The sequence below is a fragment of the Vigna angularis genome, chromosome 3, assembly GCF_016808095.1.
Source record: "Vigna angularis cultivar LongXiaoDou No.4 chromosome 3, ASM1680809v1, whole genome shotgun sequence".
In the NCBI taxonomy this organism is placed as follows: Eukaryota; Viridiplantae; Streptophyta; class Magnoliopsida; order Fabales; family Fabaceae; genus Vigna; species Vigna angularis.
This window is the reverse complement of record NC_068972.1, coordinates 9,188,399-9,210,771: the sequence shown is the minus strand read 5'-3', so window position 1 is coordinate 9,210,771 and position 22,373 is coordinate 9,188,399. Positions and strand designations below refer to the sequence as shown.

At 32.7% G+C, this 22,373-nt stretch overlaps 1 protein-coding gene across 1 annotated transcript; it reads right to left on the bottom strand.

The window, feature by feature from the left end:
• Positions 1-20,063: 20,063 nt before the first annotated feature.
• On the bottom strand, positions 20,064-21,828 carry LOC128195751 (uncharacterized). The gene is made up of 3 exons (XM_052874154.1): positions 20,506-21,828; positions 20,116-20,391; positions 20,064-20,072 (listed from the first exon to the last, which is right to left on the bottom strand). Exons 1-3 carry the CDS (start codon positions 21,826-21,828, stop codon positions 20,064-20,066), a joined length of 1,608 nt encoding a protein of 535 aa, XP_052730114.1.
• Positions 21,829-22,373: the final 545 nt, after the last annotated feature.

Genomic DNA, 22,373 nt, shown 5'->3' with positions numbered 1-22,373 from the left:
AATAACATGTTTTTTATATCTAGCTCACCCTTGCTTGTGTATGTTTCTTTTGCGATGATCATCCACTTGGGTGGGAGCAGATGGCGAGGAGGTTCTTTTGGAGACGGCCTTGGAAGTTGAGGACAATGATGCTGCCTAGTCTTCTTAGGATGTTATCGATTATTGTTTGTATTTTGAAATACTGTTTCCCTTTAAGTTTACAGTTTAGATCTTTTTGGAGTTGAAGTTTAATTTCTGAAGTTATTTTGAGGATGACTGTAATCCTTAATTACTCTTGACTGTTTTCTTATATTATGCATGATGCCGTCTTTATTATATATATTTTTCTATATAATTGGGATGTCACAAAAATTCTATCCTAATCCGTGTGGAGTACAAGAAGTTATTTAGAGTCTATAGTAACCGTACATAGGAAAAAGTTTGAAACTACTCTTAAATTGATTAACAAAAAAAGTGGCGTCTCATTCACATTCACTAATAATAAAAGAAAAGGTTTAATTAAGGTTCAAAATCTTCCTCATTTCTTATTAAATTTTCTTGGATCTATTTAGTAATAAATAAGTAAGAAAAGATAATAGAATAAAATAACAACCACGTTTAATGAAAAAATAATCCTTAAATATTTAATTAAAAAATATAAAAAATATTTAATTAAAAAGTAACATTAAACTCAATTAAAAATATATAAATTGACGAGAATTTGAAACAATTAAATCTATAAAAAAAACAAAATCTTAAAAACTTTTAGAGCACATTTTACATCTCTTAAAATAAAATATGGTAATCTATATATTATTGGTTAAAATAATTTTTTAAAAAACGGCTTATTCTATTTATGTTAATCTCATCTACTTTCGTATATGGTCTTTTTTTATAAAAGTAGTTTTCTTATCTTCTCTTATGTTTTACATAATTTAAAATTATCATGTTGTTATTTCATCTTTTTTCCTTGACACCACATTGTAGAAATTTCATCCTCTCTTCTTTGTGTTGAGAGAGAGAGAAAAGAAAAGTAAAAATTAAATTGATTTGGATAATCAAATTAAGTGTTTTATTTCAAGTAAAAGTATATTTTATTTTTTTCATAAATTTGTATCAATTTTATAATATACTTTATAAATAAGTATATGATGTCTTTGACATTCAACCATGTTAAAGAGTTTAGTTATAATAATAATTTAAATGTGACGAACAGTATTATACAATAAATTAAAACGAAAGAATGTTTTGAAAATATAGAAACAGAGAACTAAGTGAAAAGTATAGTTTATCACTTCATTAAGCTACCACAACACCATACATTTCATTTATCAATGTGAGATGAAATCAATACAGAATTTATTATAGTAAGAAAATTCAATTTCATTTCAACGTTTAAAAACTAAGTATAATTAACTCACTATAAAGTAATTGATCAAACAATTCATATCAATTTGTAAATATCAATTAATTTTAAATTTTTAAATTTATTTTAGAAATTAGATTTATTTTCAAATCACTATATGTAAACGTTGAATCAGTGTGTTGTCGATTTGACTGCTTGACACATCTTTTACAAATGATTAAATCTAGTTGGAATTAGTTTGAAAAGGATGTTTAACTAACCATTTTAATTTTCACTAAATCATTATCAATTTTTTATTTGATTCATGAAAAACTTTTATCATCCACAAAAGAAAAGCCACCCATCTGTTTGATCCACTATGTTCAAAATAATTGTAGATTTTAATACTTTTATGTGAAAATAACTACAAGACAAAGTTCTGTCTTTAAGCGCTCAGATCATCAAAACAAATTTCTTTTATTATAATTTATTTCTTCAAACATTTATTTTTTATCATCATAAAATATAATGACATATATAAATATTTTATATTTACTTGATAATATATATACATATATATATATATATATATATATTTTTTTTTTTTTAAAGATATAAAAATTTATATTTTTATAATTATTTTATCTTCATATGTGAAAAAAATATAAAAATATATTACTGTTTCATTTCTCTTTTCACAATTATTGACACCGGGATTCATTATGGACACACTGGAATTCGATGAAACCCTCGTCAACCCACTTTCTACTTTTAGCAAAAGTTGCTTTGTAGTATTTGAAGGATAACAAATAATGGAGTGGTCTTCACTGCAAAAAGCCTATGAAAATAAATCATTGTCTTTTATTCACTGTTCAAAAAATATTATGTCCGGTAAACTAAGTAAAACTACCTTAACAAATAACCATAATCAAAACCAAACAAATATATAATATTATCTAATTAAATAAAACCTTGAATTATATTATATATAAGAAATTCATATTCAATTGCAACAGATTAAAAATCATACTATTGAAAAACTCTTAAGGGGTTAATATTTCTGAAACAAAATGGAAACGACTGTCTTCTCCATCTTCAACTTCTTTTTTTGTGCTCTATTAATCAAAATATTAATCAAAATAGAAAAGATAATGATATGTTAATAACTTTTTTTATAACAGGACATCATTTTATTGATTTATAGAAATTTATTTTTAAAAAAATATTAAAAACGAATCAAGTCACCACGTTATAAAAAGTTTCTCATAGAAAAGTTATTAAATTTTTTTTTCCAAATAGAAAAGAAGGAAGAAAAAAAAGAAAAGATTGCTCTGTTAATGAAAATAGAAAAGAAGGAAGAAAAAAAATATTCTCTATTATCAAAAATAGAAAAGAAAGAAGATAAAAGAAAATATTCTTCATTATCAGAAATAGAAAAAAAGAAGAAAAAAGAAAAGATTGTTCTATTATTAAAAATAGAAAAGAAGGAAGAGAAAAAAAAATTAAAAAGAAACAAACAAAAATAAAGAGAAAAAATATTTAGTTTAAAAGAAATAACTGAAAAAATATATATAAATTTATTTATGATCTATATCTAATAAGAGCTTTTTTTTCAAATTTATTTTTTAAATAAAATTTTTTAAAATTAAAATAATTATTTTGTAAATTTTATAAAAATTTTAAATTTAACCAGTTTTTAAAGTTATAATTATCAAATCACTTATAATATAAATAAAAATTATTTACATTAAAATTATAAAAATTATTTATATTTAATTTTATAATAATGATAATAATAATAACTTTATTATTTTTATTATTATAAAAAAATATGAACCCACGTATTTCCCCTAATTTATTATTATGATAATAAAAATAAAATTATAATAAGTTATATCTCAAAATTGATTGTTTATAAAAAAAATATTTAAACAAATTAGTTATATCTGTAACCCAATCAATTATGTAGAATTATGTAGAATTATATTTAAACAAATTAGTTATATCTGTAACCCATATTTCTTCATCAAAGTTCACCACTAATCCTTCTCATTTTCTGCTGCAAATTTAGGTTTCCTTCACCCCACCTCATTTGAAGTTAGTGTTAAATTTTAAATTTTTTAGTCAATTAGGTTGAACAAATCATATTTAGATACACAGATTTTTTTAATAGGTTTCCATGATTTTTATAATACTAAAGAATATAGAGTATTTATGTTATTGGTGTCCTGTCTAATAAATATAAGAGGATTTTGGAAAACCATTTGTGAAGTGCATGTCTTCAGCAAGATCTAATAATCTTAATGGACCAAACTTTAACACAAATATGTTATTAGCTCAATATAGGTGAACTTCATTCAAGTTAAATCTATACCAATATATATATATATATATATATATATATATATATATATATATATATATATATATATATATAAAGATTTCTCCTTTTTGTGTATTATATATTTATTTTCTAATTTTATTTTTTAAATAATTTTTAAAAAAATTAAAAAAATTATTTTATTAATTTTTTATTTTTGAAAACTTTATTGTTTTTTATTTAGCTATTTTTTAAACTTAAATATTTTTTATTAAAAAATTATCCACAAAATAAATGAACAGTATTTATAATAAATTACAATAAATAATTATATTTAATTTTATAATTATAAAAAAAAACAATAATAATAATTTTATTATTTTTTATTATGATAAAAAAATAAACACATATATATGTTTTTATTATTTGCCCACATTCTTTTTATGGCTTATTTGATTTCTTTTAAGAAGTAGACCGAGAGCAGTCGGTCTATTAATATCATAACATGTACTGGTATTTCTTTAATAATAATTTGTTAAAGACAGTATATGTATCGATCATAGTGTAAAATTTATACTATCTATAATTTTAATACGGTACATATAATCCTTGCTTTTGGACAAAGAATAAAAAAACCGTAGTTTCTGTCATTTCTTCACGGGTTTTGTCCTCTTTTGTCACAATCGTATAATTATCTTTGACTATGTTAAACCATTTATGACATGATTCTCGGCTCTTTATTTTTTTATTCCATTTCTTAGCTGTTATATATTATAATATATATACACTGTTGTCAAGAAAGATATGCAGAATTATTCTTGTTTTTCCTCGAGTCATTTATTTATGTCATGTGGCTGAGTACTTTATTTTATTGAGTTGGCCATACCTCATGGTGCAGCCGTGCTATTACTTTAAATCCTTTGTTTTTCCCAGACTTTGTAAACCACAATTTTTTATCTGTCCAGTCCAATTATATTGCATCATTTAATTAGTATTAGGGATATTTCCAAACCATTAATTTGATACAGGTGTCTCCCTCGTATCAGATTTCTGACCAGACTTATTCATTATGTGAAATACTTATTCTTTTTGCAGTATGCCTTCAAACTTGATGAACTCTATTTTAAGGGGTAACTTTATTTATTTCACCCTGCATATTTTGTTTATGACGGAGGATAACATGTGGATAGAATGGTATGAATAAACACTCCAAAAGAAGTCATTAAAAGTTTAAACCATTATAATAAGTTTAATTAAATTCTTCCGTAATTTTCTTCTAGTAATTTTGTGCAATAGCTATTTGTGTTAGTTAAAATATTAAATACCGATTCGTATTTTATTGGTTGGAAGTTAAAATAAGTGTGACAAACTCATTATTATTTTTTGTTAAAAGTTTTCTTTTTATAAGTGTATCCATTAATTTTATAGGTTAGCAAAAGATGTCTTTTCATTCTATCTTATGATGCAATTAAATGGTTTCTGCCATGTGGTATATGCTCAAGATATTTTTTTTTTACCAACGTTAATCATTAATCGTCCAGATAAAAATTTAGTATTCTTTTGAAATAAAGCTAAGTATCTAACAAATAAAAACGTTAGATTATCTGATTGTTTGTGTTTATACATCTATATATGTCTGTACAATGATCGTATAATGTATGTTATATGTGAGTTTAGTTAGAATTGTATATGATTTTGGAGCAATGATCGAGAGAGAGGAGAGATGTGAAGGAAATATTATTTTTTTATGTTCCAGAAATTATCGGAGTAATGTATAAATTGAAATAAACATTTAGTTATGTAATTGGATTTTAGACAATTATGTTTGAAGATATATTAAATTTCATTAAAATTCTCAAGTTTTATTGCAATCCATTTTTAAATTTTTTTATTTGATATGTTTTATTTAAAATATAATAATATTTCTTTTGATAAATTTTTCAATTTATCCTTGATCTTTTCAAGTACAAATGCTGTCATACTTTCAAGATATCAAAAATTAAGGGTGTTACATTATGTTTATGAGTTTTTGATTTCGTACACATTCCATGCATTAATAAATCCACATTTCCATGTTTTTTTTTATCTTTGTTATTGTTTGATATTTATTTTATTTGATGCATATTAGTAATTGTTCACTCACTTTCTCACGGTTTATTTTACTATTCTGATTCTTTTTAAATTTATTTCAGATTGTTACTTTTTATTTCATATTTTATTTCATTTTAATAACTTGTGTAACTATATTTTACAATAAAAGGATAAATTTACAAAATAAAAAAAAATGATGATTTGTGGTGTTTCTGTAACATCCCAAAAATACACTATAAAATCATACCATAGAATATTCACAGTTAACAATATTACAATTCAATTCTGAAAGAGAATAAGTACGTTTATGGCCGAACGGCCTTACAACAATACTTCAGAATTTAAACTTTACAAAACGACGGTCTAGACCGAACGGTTCCAAGACTAAGCTTACACCGATCGGTTATACAAAATAGAACCAATTCTAACGACTGAACGGTCCTATGGTTCAGCTTTCACTTCCACTTCTTCCAGAGCCTCTTCCAGTAGACACTCTTCCCCTTCTGCTCACATCTACAGGATGATCATTGCAACAGGAAATGATGGTCGAACGGACAATACAGACAAGTAAGGAAATAGGGTAAGTTTATGTAATTTAATTAATTCAATAAAAACATATATTTCACATAAATCTAATATACATCAATAAGTCAATCATGCAATCATCCAACCATAATTATACGTCAATGCATGCAATGATCGACCACTTTACTCTAACTGTCCGGACTGTATGAATTTTGTATAGCTACGACGTTTTTGCACTCGGGTGATGTAATAGCCAGGATACCTTCAACAGCTGCCACCCAAGGTTAGTCTGTTCCGCCCAAGTTCACCTTATGGTCTAGGACCTCCTGCCATTCCCACACATGAGTTACTCTTCTCTACGTGAGAATGAGCAATCACGAAATATCAGGATAACGCCAGCTAAGCTTTGCCCACATTCATACTTTACCATTCCAATACCATTCATGAGATATTCCTCCTTGGAATTCTCTTTTACATCCATATCACTCTTCAATATCATCATACTTAACTATCAATTCAATCAAACAGAATGATAAAATAAAATACTAATCATGAACAAGACCAAAAGAGGTATTATCATGTTTATGAACGAGACCGAATGGAATAACACTCCTTAGTAACTAACATGACCGAACGCTATTTACCAAATTAACCACTTCATTGACCCGACTCCTAAGAGTTTAAATCGAACACTACTAAGCCTAGGCCGAATACTAAGATTCTAGGCCGAACACCATTTATTGAGGCCGAATACTGTTTGACGCCGAATACCAATAGCAAACTGAATAATATGAAGAAACTGAGAACTAGTACGATACCGAGCACTAATAATACTCATCTTTAGTCTAAGACCGAACACTGAAGAGACTGAGTGCTAGTCTCAGACCTAGCACTGTAGAGACCGAACACTCTAGCTAATAGAAATATATATATATATATATATATATATATATATATATATATATATATATATATATATATATATATATATATAAAGCCGACCACGAAGACAACCTAACATCTATTCACATACTGAAAACGACTATAATGTTGATTACTTAACTTATTTGAATATCCTGACTAGGCTGATGACTAAGTAGAAATAGAAAACTAAACTTAAACTAAGTATTTAGTGTTCAAACCTACCAATAAAAGACCGAACGGTCATTAACTGAAATTCTCTTCAGAAGGAAAATCCAGTTAAGATCGAACACACCAAAGGAACACCGAACTGTCACGAATGACTCTCGGTTACAGTTTATAGAATTCTGCAGATTATTGCAGAATCACGATCAAACTATATTCCTACCCAATTTATGCCTTTTCATCAATCATCAATACATCCAAACAAACATGCAATATTTCAACATCAACCAAATCATCAAACATAACATCATTCCAGCAAGTAAACAATCATGAAACGAGAATCACAATTAAATTACAAGCTTCCCTTACCTCGAAACCCAGAGAATGCTAAGTTTTGACAGTATTGACTATACCCCAACTAACTGCTACGACTTCCTACAAGATTCTGATCGGTACAGAAGAACCAACCATAGAATCAAAGATAGAAAACAGTTTCATAGATGAGCTTGATGAACGCATGCAAGACCAAACAGTACTTTGCATGTGACAAGAATGCATGAACCATAAAAGACGACGAGATTGGACTTACCACTTCAAAACCGCAACTTGATCGGTCTAAATGAAAGTCCTTGACGCCAGGAAAGCTCAGACGTTGCCTGAATGGTGATCGGAAGAAGAAAAAGATGAGAATTCGTAGAGAGAAGATGGAGGAATCTAGAGAAAAGGAGGGGAAAATGAGGTTCAACAGTTTGGAGAAGAAGGGTGCATGTAGAAAGTTGGACCGAATTTTAAAATTTCAACTTATATACCCCTTGCATTAACCGATTGGTCTACTCTCCTGCAACCACCTATCTTCCATTTCCTGAGTTTCATTTTCCCTCTTGCGGACACCTGGTTTCCACTATGTTGGGGAATTTAATGGCCCTGACAGTTTTTCATATTTAATATTATTTTTTGTTAATAAAAGTAAAATTCCTTTATTGCCTAAAAATAAAATTCCTTTATTTTCTCATATTATTTTCATTTAATAAAAAAATAAAAATAATAATATGAAATTATAAAATGTTTGTTTGGTTATTTTGATTGTCAAGTTAAGTCTTTGACTTGTTTGATAATTATTATTTTTTCATAATCATTTTTATTGTTATGTCAAATCTTGGATTTGCTTGATTATTATGTTCTTCTTAGTCATTTCGATTGTCATGTCAGGTCTCAGATTTGCTTGATAATTAAATTTTTCATAATAATTAAAAATAATTATTATCATGTCATGTTTGCGACTTGCTTAATAATTATGTTTTTCATAATATAGCTCGATTATCATGTCAAATATCGGATTTGTTTGATAATTGAACTCGTCATAATAATTAAAAATAATTATTATCATGTCAAGTTTGCGACTTGCTTAATAATTATGTTTTTCATAATATAGCTCAATTATCATGTCAAATATCGGATTTGTTTGATAATTGAACTCGTCATAATAATTAAAAATAATTATTATAATGTCAAGTCTCTGATTTGCTTGGTAATTAAATAAAAAATTAAAGATAGTTTTCTTATCCATAAAATGTAAATATTTATGTAATTTGTTTTTCCCTTTCTTAATATTCATAATCAAGTCAAAAACCATAAAAAAACAAAACTTTTCAAAATCACAAAAATAATTTTATCTTCTCATTGTTTCTTATGTAGATCAGTATCCATGTCATGACATTTTTCTAATAATTCAAAAATATAAAAAAAAAATCATAAAATCTCAAAAACTAAAATATACCAATCTTTTTTTATAGCAATCTGAACCAGAACTACATGATCATTGATTTTTCATCAAGAGTAGAGATATCTAGAAGCAAGGTTAATCCTTGTCAGGTTCATCTCTCTAAAAATCCAAAATTATCCTTAATCATTTTCCAAACAATTTTGCAAACAATTTTTCAATTTTATAAAATTATTTATCTTTCATTTGTATTGTCTTGTACTGTTATTTTCAGGGAAAATAACCATTTTAAAAACCACATCATCTTTATACGTTTAATTAAAGATATTGCTTTCAAGCAGACGTTGTAGTGGTGCTAACATTTTCCATATGCGTAACCACTCCCAAATTCCAAACTCTAATTTTCAATTCTTTAATTATTTTTAAGAGTTTGTCAGTCCCCTTACGATCCTAGTTACGACATATTTTATAGAGTATTAAAACTTATTTCATTTTATTTATTATTATAATATCCTTTATTTTAATTATTTATTGTGTGATGATAAAATCATAATTATTTTATTTTATTTAATTATAATAAAATATTTATATATAACAGATTATAGTTGTCAACATTTGATTAACATTTGTTCCACAATAACATAATTAATTAATTATATTCGCCTTTTTAATTTTTTTCACAAATTTTCATAAAAAATTAAAATTATATTTTATGGTGTTTTTATATTTTCGGATTTTGATTTTGGATTTTTGTTCTTTTCTCTTTATTCCGTTCATGAACAAAAAATAGACTAATAAATTCAAGACTTTAAATGTTATTTAGAGTTTAAAACAAAATCATAAAATTTAAAATTTTGTGAATAAATAAAGTTAAGTATTTAAAATTTATATTAGAAAAATCATCTTCTTTTTAAATATGTTACTTTTATTTTTACTTTTGATTTCTCTTTATATTTGTTGAAGAATATGTTCAATATTTCATATATTAAAGCTCACCTTAAAGGTTTTGGTGGAGTAAAACATATTTATCGAAATTTGTTTTGAGCAATTTCTCTTTGCTATCTCTCTTGTGAGATAGTTTTATGAACTGAATGTATAGGAATAAGGTTTGTATATGTCGTATGTTAGTCCATGACCATAAAATGAATGTTATATATACAAGTTTAGCTTGTGAGAATAATAACATGTTAAAAATTTATCAAACAAGTATTAATTGGTAAGGGAAGTTAGTTTCATTTATAATAGTATCTTGGGTAGAAGATTATGATTATTTAGATGTCACTTAGTCACAATAGTATATATTTTATATATGAATTATTTGATGAAAAATGTTAAAGTTATATTTTTTAGATATAAAGATTTGAAATTTTGATATTTTAATATCTTAATTTCGATTTTGATAGTAAGCGTTAATAAAAAATATTAAATTATGTTGTGAACTATTTGGAATTGAAATAGTTGTGAAAGTGTTAATAAAATTTGATGGTTTAAGTTTGAATTTGATTTGAATTTAAAAGTTTTAGAGATATGTGTTAATTTATGAGTTTAACAAGAGTTCAAGTTATATTTAAGCAAATTAAAGTCACGTTGATACGTTGAGATATATAAAAAGTACAAATTATTATACTCATTTTGTGATATTTTTGTTATAATAACATATTTTCGGTCAAGCAAAAATATAGTAGAAAATTAGTTTTTATTATTAGCTATATTTTTCGTTACAGAAAAAATAGAGTAGAAATATCTTTTATTTTAATCATATTTTCGTTTAAACAAGTGAGTTTACACTCAAACATAACAATTTAGGCTTGAGTTTAAACAAGTGAGTTCCCACTTAAACAGTTTAGAGTACTTCAAAATAACACCAACTTAAATTTAGAAATCCTAAAATACTATACTGCATCATCAGCATCCTTCAACTCTTGCTCCAAGGGAAATTCCTCAACAATATCTGCTCCAATTCAAGCGCAAAGGAAAACATAACAAGCAGCACACAACAAAGAAGCAAGGGTGAGCTAGATAAACAAGCAGTAATCATATAGTTCAATCAATAAATATCATCGTGCTTAGCTACATATAAAGAACAATCAAGGCATACCACTTTAGACCATGACTCAAACACTCACACAACTCATCTGGATTGGTATAACTGTCGAACTATTGTTCGTCTTTGCACTTGTGTAGTTTAGTTGGCACTCCCCAACACTATGCAAGGTAAATCCCCCATCTGTCTATGTCTAAACTCTAAGACTATAGACGAGAACCTCCCTCTACTCTCACCACTTACAGTGCTCTCCTCTATTTGAGCATGAGCAGTGCTTCGAGTGTAGGGATAAACATACCAGTTCAAAGCTCCATACAGTTATACAGAACAACCACAACACCCCACACATCACTTTCAATCATCTCACCTTGAGATGTCCACTTCATACTCAATTACATCATTGTAGTTCACATTCATATGTTTTACAACCACTCAACAACACCATACATTCATCTTGGCAGTCAAACAACATCAATCAATCCAAACAGAAGAAGAAAAATGAGTGAGATCCCATCCATGCACCAGTTTACGTTCATTTATATATATATATATATATATATATATATATATATATATATATTATCTGGTAAATTACTTGTCTAATTTTCATCATAGTAGAGATCTTACTTTCTCCCAATTGGTCAGCGGAGAGGGTTCAGATATCTGAACGCATCAGACTCACCTTCGGCGCTAGCACATATGACTAGTCACAACGTACTGGACCAGACCAGGGCAGGCCAGGGCTGCTCTATGATCAGGGATGTGCCAACTCAGGTTTTTATGTCCCCTCTATCCTACCAACAAAGAAAGGCTTTTAACAAGTTATGATTTAATTATCTAAGTTATTAAAACTGTCCTACAATGTTCTAGACATCAAATACCCAATTATATATATCACCCTTCCCCTCACAGTAACCTTAAACAGTACCTGCCCATATACATGCTATCACAGAGCCCTTACTCCAAACCCTCCAACCAAAACAATTTCAACCAAAACAAATTAATTTCAACAGAGACACTTACAAACATAATTGCCACATGTACCAGTTCAACACCAGAGCATAAATTATTTAACCATAATTCCACAGTCTCAGTTATAATTATCCAATAAAAATTAACATCGTAAAGCTTCACAAGAACACACCAGTTCAACATTCGACCTACATATATTTGTATAAAATAAATCCATACAAAAATAATTAGTTTCCTTTACCTGAAAAACTTCACAGTTTACTTGACAAGATGATCTAAAAGTGCTCCTCACAGCAAAATTCAAAGACACCCTATAAATCACCCAATGATGATAGAATTAGCTTTTTAGACTAGAAATTACCACAAATTTGAAGTAGAACACTTCTAGTGGCATGCATTCAGTAAAATAGTAATGCCCTAGGTGCTAGAAACGGTGGAGAAAAGAAGAAAGTGACTTACCGGTTGGAACAAGAACCCGTTCGGTCCGTTACGGAGCCCTTGACGCGGTCAACGTTTGAGCACCACCTATTCAAAAACAGTTCAACAGTATTTTAGAGAGAAGGCGGAGCAATATTTAGAAGATGAGTTTTTAGAGAGAGAAGAAAAAAGTTGGCAGAGTGGAAAGCTGACTTAGGAGAAAGACCCCTGCTAAGATCGTGCCTTTGATCTGATGGGCCTGGCTGCCCCACATAAGGCCCAAAGGCCCCTTTATTAATTTTACAGACCCTTACATGATCAATTTCATATGATAAACGGTTGATATAACTACTTTTATGACGAAAATATTATTTAATACTATAAATAAAAATATCAGGTAATAAGAGTTAGAAAGAAATTTCTCTTAAGTGATAAAAGTCGAAAAAAGTTTTTTACATGATAAAGAGGATTTTATAATTTAATTTGACATTAGAAAGAACTATATCTAGTAAGTCACATTAGTGAAAAGATATTTTCATTATATAGTTTTGTTGTTGTAACAACTTAATGAATATAGTATAACAATATAAATCTCTAAGTTTAATTGAATGCACGTATATTTTGAGAAAAGTGTCATATGTTTGTGGTATTATATAATATGAAGTAGAAACGAAAATTATATATATTAGAGTTTATGAATATAGATGTGTGTATGATTATATCGATGTATGAAAGTTCTTTTTCTTTAAAATAATCTTCTAACTTACATTATTTTATGTGACTGCCATTGTTTATCAATTGTAATAATATGTTATACGAAAATGTATAATGTTTTAAGAGGACAGTCTACAAAAATGAGTTAAAGATAAAATTTACATTTTGTAATATTTTTCTTTTCTTTACTTTCCTTCTCTTAATATATATATATATATATATATATATATATATATATATATATATATATATATATATATATATATATATATATATATATATATATATAGAGAGAGTTTGTTAACTTGCATACGTTCTTTGGTATATTTTAGCAATGCGTACCAGGTTTTAGTAGACAAAAATATACTCATATTATTTATATGGATTCTAAGTTTTAAAGTTAAGGGTATTTGAATAATTTTCCTTCTCAAAACTAAAAAAAAACAAGAAACTCCTAAACTGTTACTCAGCTTCCTCATTCCTCTCAACCCTTTTTCTTTCATCACTTTCACTCCAACATTTTCTCTGTCATCTGGTAGTTTTAATTGAAAAAATCAGAAATATTCGCGATTAAACAATTTTTTACAAAAAAATATTTTATAATGAGTTTTCATTTTATAATTTTTTAGAAACACGCAGTTAAACAACTTTTTAGAAAAACTGATTTTGTAATGAGTTTTCATTTTATAATTTTTGTCTTATATAATTTTATCTAATTTTCACCAGTATAATAACATTCAAAGGAATTGGTAATTGGTCTAGAGGGTTTTTGTAGAGATGATGATTCAACATCCCCAAATGATGAAATTAGATAGGTTAGTGAAGATGATGAAATTGAAGAGATCTTGAGTGAAGAAAGAGATAGAAGAATAAATTAGAAGAATTCGAGTTATATTTATGAGTTGGTAGTTGAAATCTGAGTTTAAAACATATGTATAGATATATATCAACTATAAATTTTCAAGTGTGAGATTACGGGGTATTACCGTAAATGTAATGTTACAATATATAAATTATGAATTATCAAGTGTGAGATTATGGGATGTTACATTATGCGATGTTATATTATCAATTTTGTTTTATTAATATTTGTAAATTTAATAAATATTTTAACTTTTATAAAATTTTATTTAGTACTTTAATTTAAAATATACACAACTATAATTTGAAAATTTAAAATATTTTTTAATTTGAATATTTTTTCCCTTTTGAAAAATATTTTTAAATTTTATCAATTTTGTTTTATTAATATTTGTAAATTTAATAAATATTTTAACTTTTATAAAATTTTATTTAGTACTTTAATTTAAAATATACACAACTATAATTTCTTTTATAAATAATTGATATTCAAAAAATAAAATAAAATTATTTTAATATTGAATAATTGATAATATTATATTTTCTCTACTATAATTTTTTTTTGTTTTATAATAATTAATTAATAGATATTAAAATAAATAAAAAACGATATAGACACATATATTGTAACATCCCAAAATTATACAGTCATCAACCATATACTTAGAATAATTACACGTATTAATAACCCAAAACAGTTTTAAAAGAAAAGGGAAAAGATAATAAACAAATGGCCGAACGGCCTTTCATACATTAAATAACGAGCGTTTACAAAAGAATAAGGACGAACGGTTTACAAAATTGACCGAACGTCCAAACTATTACAAACAACCAAAGAGCGCTCGCTCACAGCCGCTCGACATCCTAAATACACTAACTAGAACCGAACGTTCACTGTTCGGCCTTCACTTCAGCTTCGACGAGGTTGGCGTCCTCCAAATTTTCTTCTTCCAGCGTTTCTTCAAGTAACGCCTCACCATCTGCTCACATCCACACGGATGATCATTGCATTCGACAAGACGGGTATACATAGACGGGACAACACAATGGAAAACGCAAGGGTAAGCTCATTGAATTTAATTCAAGTCAAACATACAGTTCACACATATCAAACATATCAATTTATTCATAACGCATACATTCAAATCATACATTAATTCAACAAAATTCCTGATACTAGACTGACTGTCCGGACTGTATGAAACCTGTGTAGCTAAGGCGTCCATGCACTCAGGTGGGGTAACTGGAATGCTCATCAGTATCCACCTGAGGTTAGTCTTTTTGCCAAGTTACAGTTATGGTCTAGACCTCCTGCCATTCCCACGCATGACCTACACCTCTCTACTTGAGAACGAGCACTCACGGAATATCAGGATGGATCACCATCTAAGCTTACCACGTTCATACAACAAATATCAATATCCAGTCAAGAGTCGTTCCACCCTGGAACGCTCGTTCAAATTCCAAAATCATAATATCAATTCATATATGGTTCGCACATTTTATACTTCCCTCAACATCACATTTTCATTCTATGTTCCACTTTCATAAAAAGACGAACGTTAATTCACTGTTTGGACGAACGCTATTTGAGATCAGAACGAACGCTATTTAAAGATCAACGCTCGACAAGGCCGAACGCTATTAAAGACTAACGCTCGACAGAGGCCGAACGCTATTAAGGATGTACGCTCGACAAGGGTCGAACACTATCAAATACGAACGCTCGACAAAAGAACGAGCGCTATCACGAACGAACGCTCGACATAAGGTCGAACGCTACCAAAGACGAACGCTCGACATAAGGACGAGCGCTACTAATCGTTTGCCTTTTTGAACGAGCGTTCGGTCTAAGACCGAACGCCACTTAGGACGTACGTTTTTAGGTCAAGGCTCTTAGCTGAATTCAAAATCATAGAAATTGGAATTTATATAAGATGAGATATTTAAAGTTCATGTTTTAATAATTTGACTAAAAGTTCAAAGGGATATTATCAGACTTCTCAATTCTCACACAACACTCGTGATGTTTACGTCTGGCCGAAAGCACAACGTAAAACTATATAAGAGGGCGTTCGTTCTCAAAGGAAGTCCTTTCCAAATGAAAGGGTCCGACTAATACAAGAATTTACTGATAATACCGAACGGTCAATGACCGTATCGATACGAACGTTCAATTTCATGCACTTTTCATATAAATCTTCTTTTACAGTAACTCATTTTCCAGTATAACTTTCATGCATTTAATCAATCTTAACATAGTATTTTTCCATGCTTCTCATGCTTTTAATCAACATCATATACTAACATTCAAACAACAAAATCATCCACATACAACGTAACAGAACATTCATACACTCAGCATATAATTTCCAGTACATACATGCATCGTTTTTTTCATATCATCTCAGAATCATATTCATAAACTCCCAAGTCCAATATCATAAATCATAATTCAAGCATTACATAACGCACATGCAGTACAGAAATTTCATGAATTAAACCAATAAGCTTCCCTTACCCGGATTGTAGTGCGCGTTCTAAGATGAGTGGTTTCTACTTGTCCAAGGTGACTTTCTATTCTCAACGTTCCTCTTAGACTCTTCCACTAAAAAGTTACAAAAAGAAGACGAAAGAACTGAGTTCACGCCCATGCATGCAGTTGGATCAAAGTTTGCAGAGATTCCAGAAACGAACGTCCAAGTGAACTTACCAGAACTGGAAATGGTTCGGTTTGATGGAAAGCTCAGGACGTCTGGATCTCCTCTACGATTTCTGAAATTGGATCAGAGAAGGAGAACGTGAGTTATGGTAGAGAGAAGAATGGAGGTTCTAGAGAGAAGGTAGAGAATTTTAGAGGTCAGAGAGTTTGAGGAAGGAGATGAAGTGTGCAGAGAAGGGGAAGAGTTTTCCAGAAATTAAGTTTCTCTTCCCAGGCAGGACGAACGTCCACTCGCCGGCTGCCACTTGGATTCCATTAACGCTTTGGAACGTTCCAAAGTGACACTTGTCAGCATGCATGCATTGTGAACGTGAGTGCGTTTTAAATGAAGGGTGTGCGTGTCAAATGGAGGTGTACGCGTGGCAAGGTGCATTTATGGAAGTAGAGAGGTGAATAAGCAGGTTAATTAATGGGGCGTGACAATCCCCCTAACTAAAAAAAAATTTTCGTCCTCGAAAATTGAAGACTTACCAGGGAATAGATGAGGGTATAAGTCCTTCATGGCATCCTCAACTTCCCAAGTAGAATCGCCAGTTTTGTCGTCCCACACCACTTTCACCAAACGAACGTCCTTCCCTTTATGCAACCTAGTGCGTTCGTCTTCAATGCGAATTGGCTTCATCTCCAGCGTTCGGTCTTGACGAAGACGAACATCTTCCAGTTCCAATATATGCGAGGGGTCAGACACGTACTTTCGGAGTTGGGAGACATGAAATACCGGATGAAGGTTGGACAATTGAGGAGGCAAAGCCATTTCGTATGCAACTGGTCCAATCTTCCTTGTGATCTGGTACGGCCCCACGAACTTGGGAGATAATTTCTTTGATCGTAACGCTCTTCCTACTCCAGTAGTTGGATTCAACCTTAGAAAAACATGATCGCCAGCTTTGAACTCTAGTGGTCGTCTCCTCTTATCTGCGTATGACTTCTGCCTGCTTCTGGACGTTCTCAATCTCTCTTGTATCAATTTCACCTTATCCGTTGTTTGTTGAACGAGCTCTGGTCCAGTCAATATGCTTTCTCCTTCTTGAAACCAACAAAGTGGCGTGCGACATTTGCGTCCGTATAGTGCTTCAAAAGGAGCCATCCCAATGCTGGACTGGAAGCTGTTGTTGTAGGTGAACTCTATTAACGGCAGTACATCATCCCAAACGCCCATGTGATCGAGTACGCACGTCCTCAACAAGTCCTCGAGCGTCTGGATTGTTCTCTCGGATTGACCGTCCGTCTGAGGATGGTACGCTGAACTCATTTGGAGTTTGCTGCCCAGCTCGCTTTGCAACGATTGCCAAAACCGAGAGGTGAATCTTGTGTCTCGGTCAGAGATGATGCTGGACGGCACTCCATGTAGACGAACGATCTCTTTGATGTAGAGCTTGGCCAAGTTAGTCATGGACATCTTCAAGTTGACAGCTAGGAAGTGAGCACTCTTTGTTAGACGATCCACTACCACCCAAATAGAGTCGTGATTCTTGACCGTACGGGGCAAGTGAGTCACGAAGTCCATTGAAATGCTGTCCCACTTCCATTCAGGAATATCCAAAGGTTGTAGTAAGCCGCCCGGTCTTTGATACTCCGCTTTAGCACGTTGACAGGTTAAACATGATGCCACAAATCGTGCGACATCACTCTTCATTCCTGGCCACCAGAACGAACGTCGAAGGTCTTGATACATCTTAGTCATGCCTGGATGCATGCTAAGACGGCTGTGATGACCTTCTTCTAAGATAATTCTCTTTAGCTCGCCATCATTCGGAACGCACGTACGACCCATGTAACGTAACATGCCGTCCGTTCCAGCGTTAAAATGCTTGGTTTGATCCGTACCGAGCGCACTAAAAATCTTCACCAATTCCTCGTCCTCTCGCTGTTTCCTCCAGATTCGGTCGAACACGTCACTTGATATCCTCAAGGTGCAGCATTTAATACTGTTCGGCTCCAACTCGAACTACAACCTCAGGTCTCGGAAACTCTCCACCAAACTTAGCTCTTTAACCATCATTGCCGAGATATGAACCGCCTTCCTACTTAGAGCATCCGCTACAACGTTCGCTTTACCAGGGTGATAAAGCAACTCGAACTCATAATCTTTTAAGAACTCAAGCCACCTCCGCTGCCTCATATTCAACTCCTTTTGATCAAAGAGGTACTTGAGACTCTTATGATCACTAAAGACTTGGAAGACGGATCCATACAAGTAGTGTCTCCAAATCTTTAGAGCAAAGACGACCGCTGCTAGCTCTAGGTCGTGCGTTGGGTAATTCTTCTCATGTATCTTCAACTGCCGTGATGCGTACGCCACTGCTCGTTTCTCTTGCATAAGAACGCACCCCAAACCTTGGTGAGATGCGTCACAGTACACTTCGAAAGGTTTGGCAGTGTCCGGAATTACTAGCACTGGAGCGCTCGTCAACTTCTGCTTCAGCTCTTGAAAACTAGATTCACACCGATCGGTCCAAGCGAACGGGTGATCCTTCCTGGTCAGCTGGGTCAACGGTGCTACTATCTTAGAAAATCCTTCTATAAAGCGCCTGTAGTAGCCCGCCAGTCCAACAAAACTCCTAACTTCAGTAACCGAGCGCGGACTCTCCCATTCCAAAACCGCTCGTACCTTAGCTGGATCAACTGAAATTCCACCCGCGGACACAACGTGACCCAAGAACTGCACTTCCTTCATCCAAAATTCACATTTAGATAACTTAGCGTACAGTTCCTTTTCTCTCAACACTCCAAGTACCACCCTTAAGTGTTCCTCATGCTCTTCACAACTCTTGGAGTAGATGAGAATATCATCAATAAACACCACCACGAACTTGTCCAAATACGGCCTGAAGATGCGGTTCATATAGTCCATGAAGACTGCTGGAGCGTTCGTCACACCGAACGGCATGACCACGTACTCATAATGTCCATAACGCGAACGGAAGGCTGTCTTCTGGATGTCTCCTTCCTTGACCCGAATCTGGTGATAGCCTGACCTCAAGTCTATCTTAGAGAAAACGCTCGCTCCGTGCAACTGGTCCAGTAAATCGTCAATGCGAGGCAGTGGATATTTATTCTTGATGGTCAGCTTATTCAATTGACGGTAATCAATACAAAGCCGAGAGCTGCCATCCTTCTTCTTCACCAATAACACGGGCGCTCCCCAAGGTGACACGCTTGGACGGATGAACCTCTTGTCCATCAACTCTTCTATTTGCTTTTTAAGCTCCACCAATTCAGCAGGTGCCATTCTATACGGTTGAACGGATATAGGAGCTGCCGTAGTTACCAAGTCTATGGTAAATTCAACTTCACGAACGGGAGGCAATCCAGGCACCTCATCCGGAAAAACGTCCGGGAATTCGTCCACAACCGTTCGTCCTTCAGCGTACTTATTGAACGAACGTTCAAAACTCTTATCCGCCAGCTCTCGGTCTTCATGCGTCATGATCAAGAAGCAACTGGCGCCTTCCATTATATCTTCTTTAATTTGAATGAGCGTCACTCCTAACTCTTCTTCACATTCCTCAGGAAAAATCAACTCCTTAGCCCCACAATCTATGAGGATGCGATTGGTATTCAGCCAATCCATTCCCAGAATCACTTCTAATTCCTTGAGAGGCAAACATATTAAGTTTACCTTGTATCTACGCCCCTCTACTTCAACAGAACATCTAACGCACATGGTAGACGTCCTAACCTCTCCAGCCGCTGGGGTTGACACCACCAAGTCGAACTGCATCTCACTCTCGGTTAACCCCAACTTATCAACGCACGCCTTCGAGATGAAGGAGTGTGTTGCCCCAGAATCATACAACACACAGCAAGGAATTCCATGAACTAAGCAGGTACCAGTGACGAGCGTACCTGAGCTCGCTGCTTCTGCACCAGTGATCGCATATACTCGCCCCACAGCTTGGGCTCTTCCACCTCTTCCTTGCTGAGTCCTCCCAGCGTTCGGCGGCCTCATCACTGCACGTTCGCCCATATTACACTCGTTCTCCAGGTGACCATTTCTTTTACAACGAGTGCAATATTTCCCTCCAACCAACTGAGGGCATGAAGATCTAAAGTGAGGTCCTCCGCACTGAAAACATCTGACCGGCCCTTGTTGATTTGCTTGTCCAGCAACTACCACAGCTTGCGAACCACTCGACTGGGCTGGACGAGCGTATGGGGTCCTGTTCCGATTTACATTAGGTCTCGACATGACTGGTCCTCTCGACGCCTGTTGTTTCTTATGTTGTTCCGCCTCAGCCATATTTTTCTCTAACACTTTAGCCCTCTCAACCATGGCTGGAAACGACCGAATGCACAAACTGGAGATCAACACCTTAAGATCACTTCTCAGTCCATTTTCAAACTTTCTACACTGCCACTGCTCACTCGTCGCCATAGTGTTGAACCTCACCAAGTGCTTGAACTTATTGGTGTACTCGGAAATGGACATACTCCCCTGAACCAATTGTAGAAACTCAACTTCCTTGGCAAACCGGACGCTATCTGGAAAGTACTCCTCATAGAACTTGCCTCTAAATACTTCCCAGGTGATCGGTTGTTGCGCGTCCGTAAGAATAGCTCTAGCGCTCGACCACCAATGACTCGCTTCTCCAGTCAGTAAATACTCAGCGTACGCCAACCTGTTCTCATCCGGGCATCGTTTGGCGTTGAAGATCTTCTCTATATCCCTCAACCACTGGTCCGCTTCGTCTGGGATACCCTTTCCACTGAACTTAGCAGGATGGTGTTGGAGGAAACTCTCCAAGCTCCATTCGGCAGTAGGCGGGGCAGCGTTGGAAGAGGACGCCCCTGAATGATGCCTAGTCGCTGCTAGGATTTCCATTAGTTGTCTTTGCGTGGTTTCAGAGTTGGCACGTGAAGCTTCCAAACTCTGCATGGCACTCTGATTCTGCTGCATTAGGGTGGCATTTTGTTCCATCAGTGTATTGTTCTGCTGCTGCAAGCGGTCTATTACTGTCTCCAACAACCTAGCGTTGTTGGACGCATCAGGCTCGTTAGGTTGGGGTGGAGGAGGGAGTCTAGGTGCCATCGTTTTCTGTACCAGAGAAAACGAACGTTAGAAATGTTTAATAGTTAAAACAGTAACTTATTAAACATAGGATAAGCACACAGCAAAAACGCAATGCACTCATAACATACAACGTTCTTAAGAGAACAAAACTGCTTTGATACCAATAATGTAACATCCCAAAATTATACAGTCATCAACCATATACTTAGAATAATTACACGTATTAATAACCCAAAACAGTTTTAAAAGAAAAGGGAAAAGATAATAAACAAATGGCCGAACGGCCTTTCATACATTAAATAACGAGCGTTTACAAAAGAATAAGGACGAACGGTTTACAAAATTGACCGAACGTCCAAACTATTACAAACAACCAAAGAGCGCTCGCTCACAGCCGCTCGACATCCTAAATACACTAACTAGAACCGAACGTTCACTGTTCGGCCTTCACTTCAGCTTCGACGAGGTTGGCGTCCTCCAAATTTTCTTCTTCCAGCGTTTCTTCAAGTAACGCCTCACCATCTGCTCACATCCACACGGATGATCATTGCATTCGACAAGAC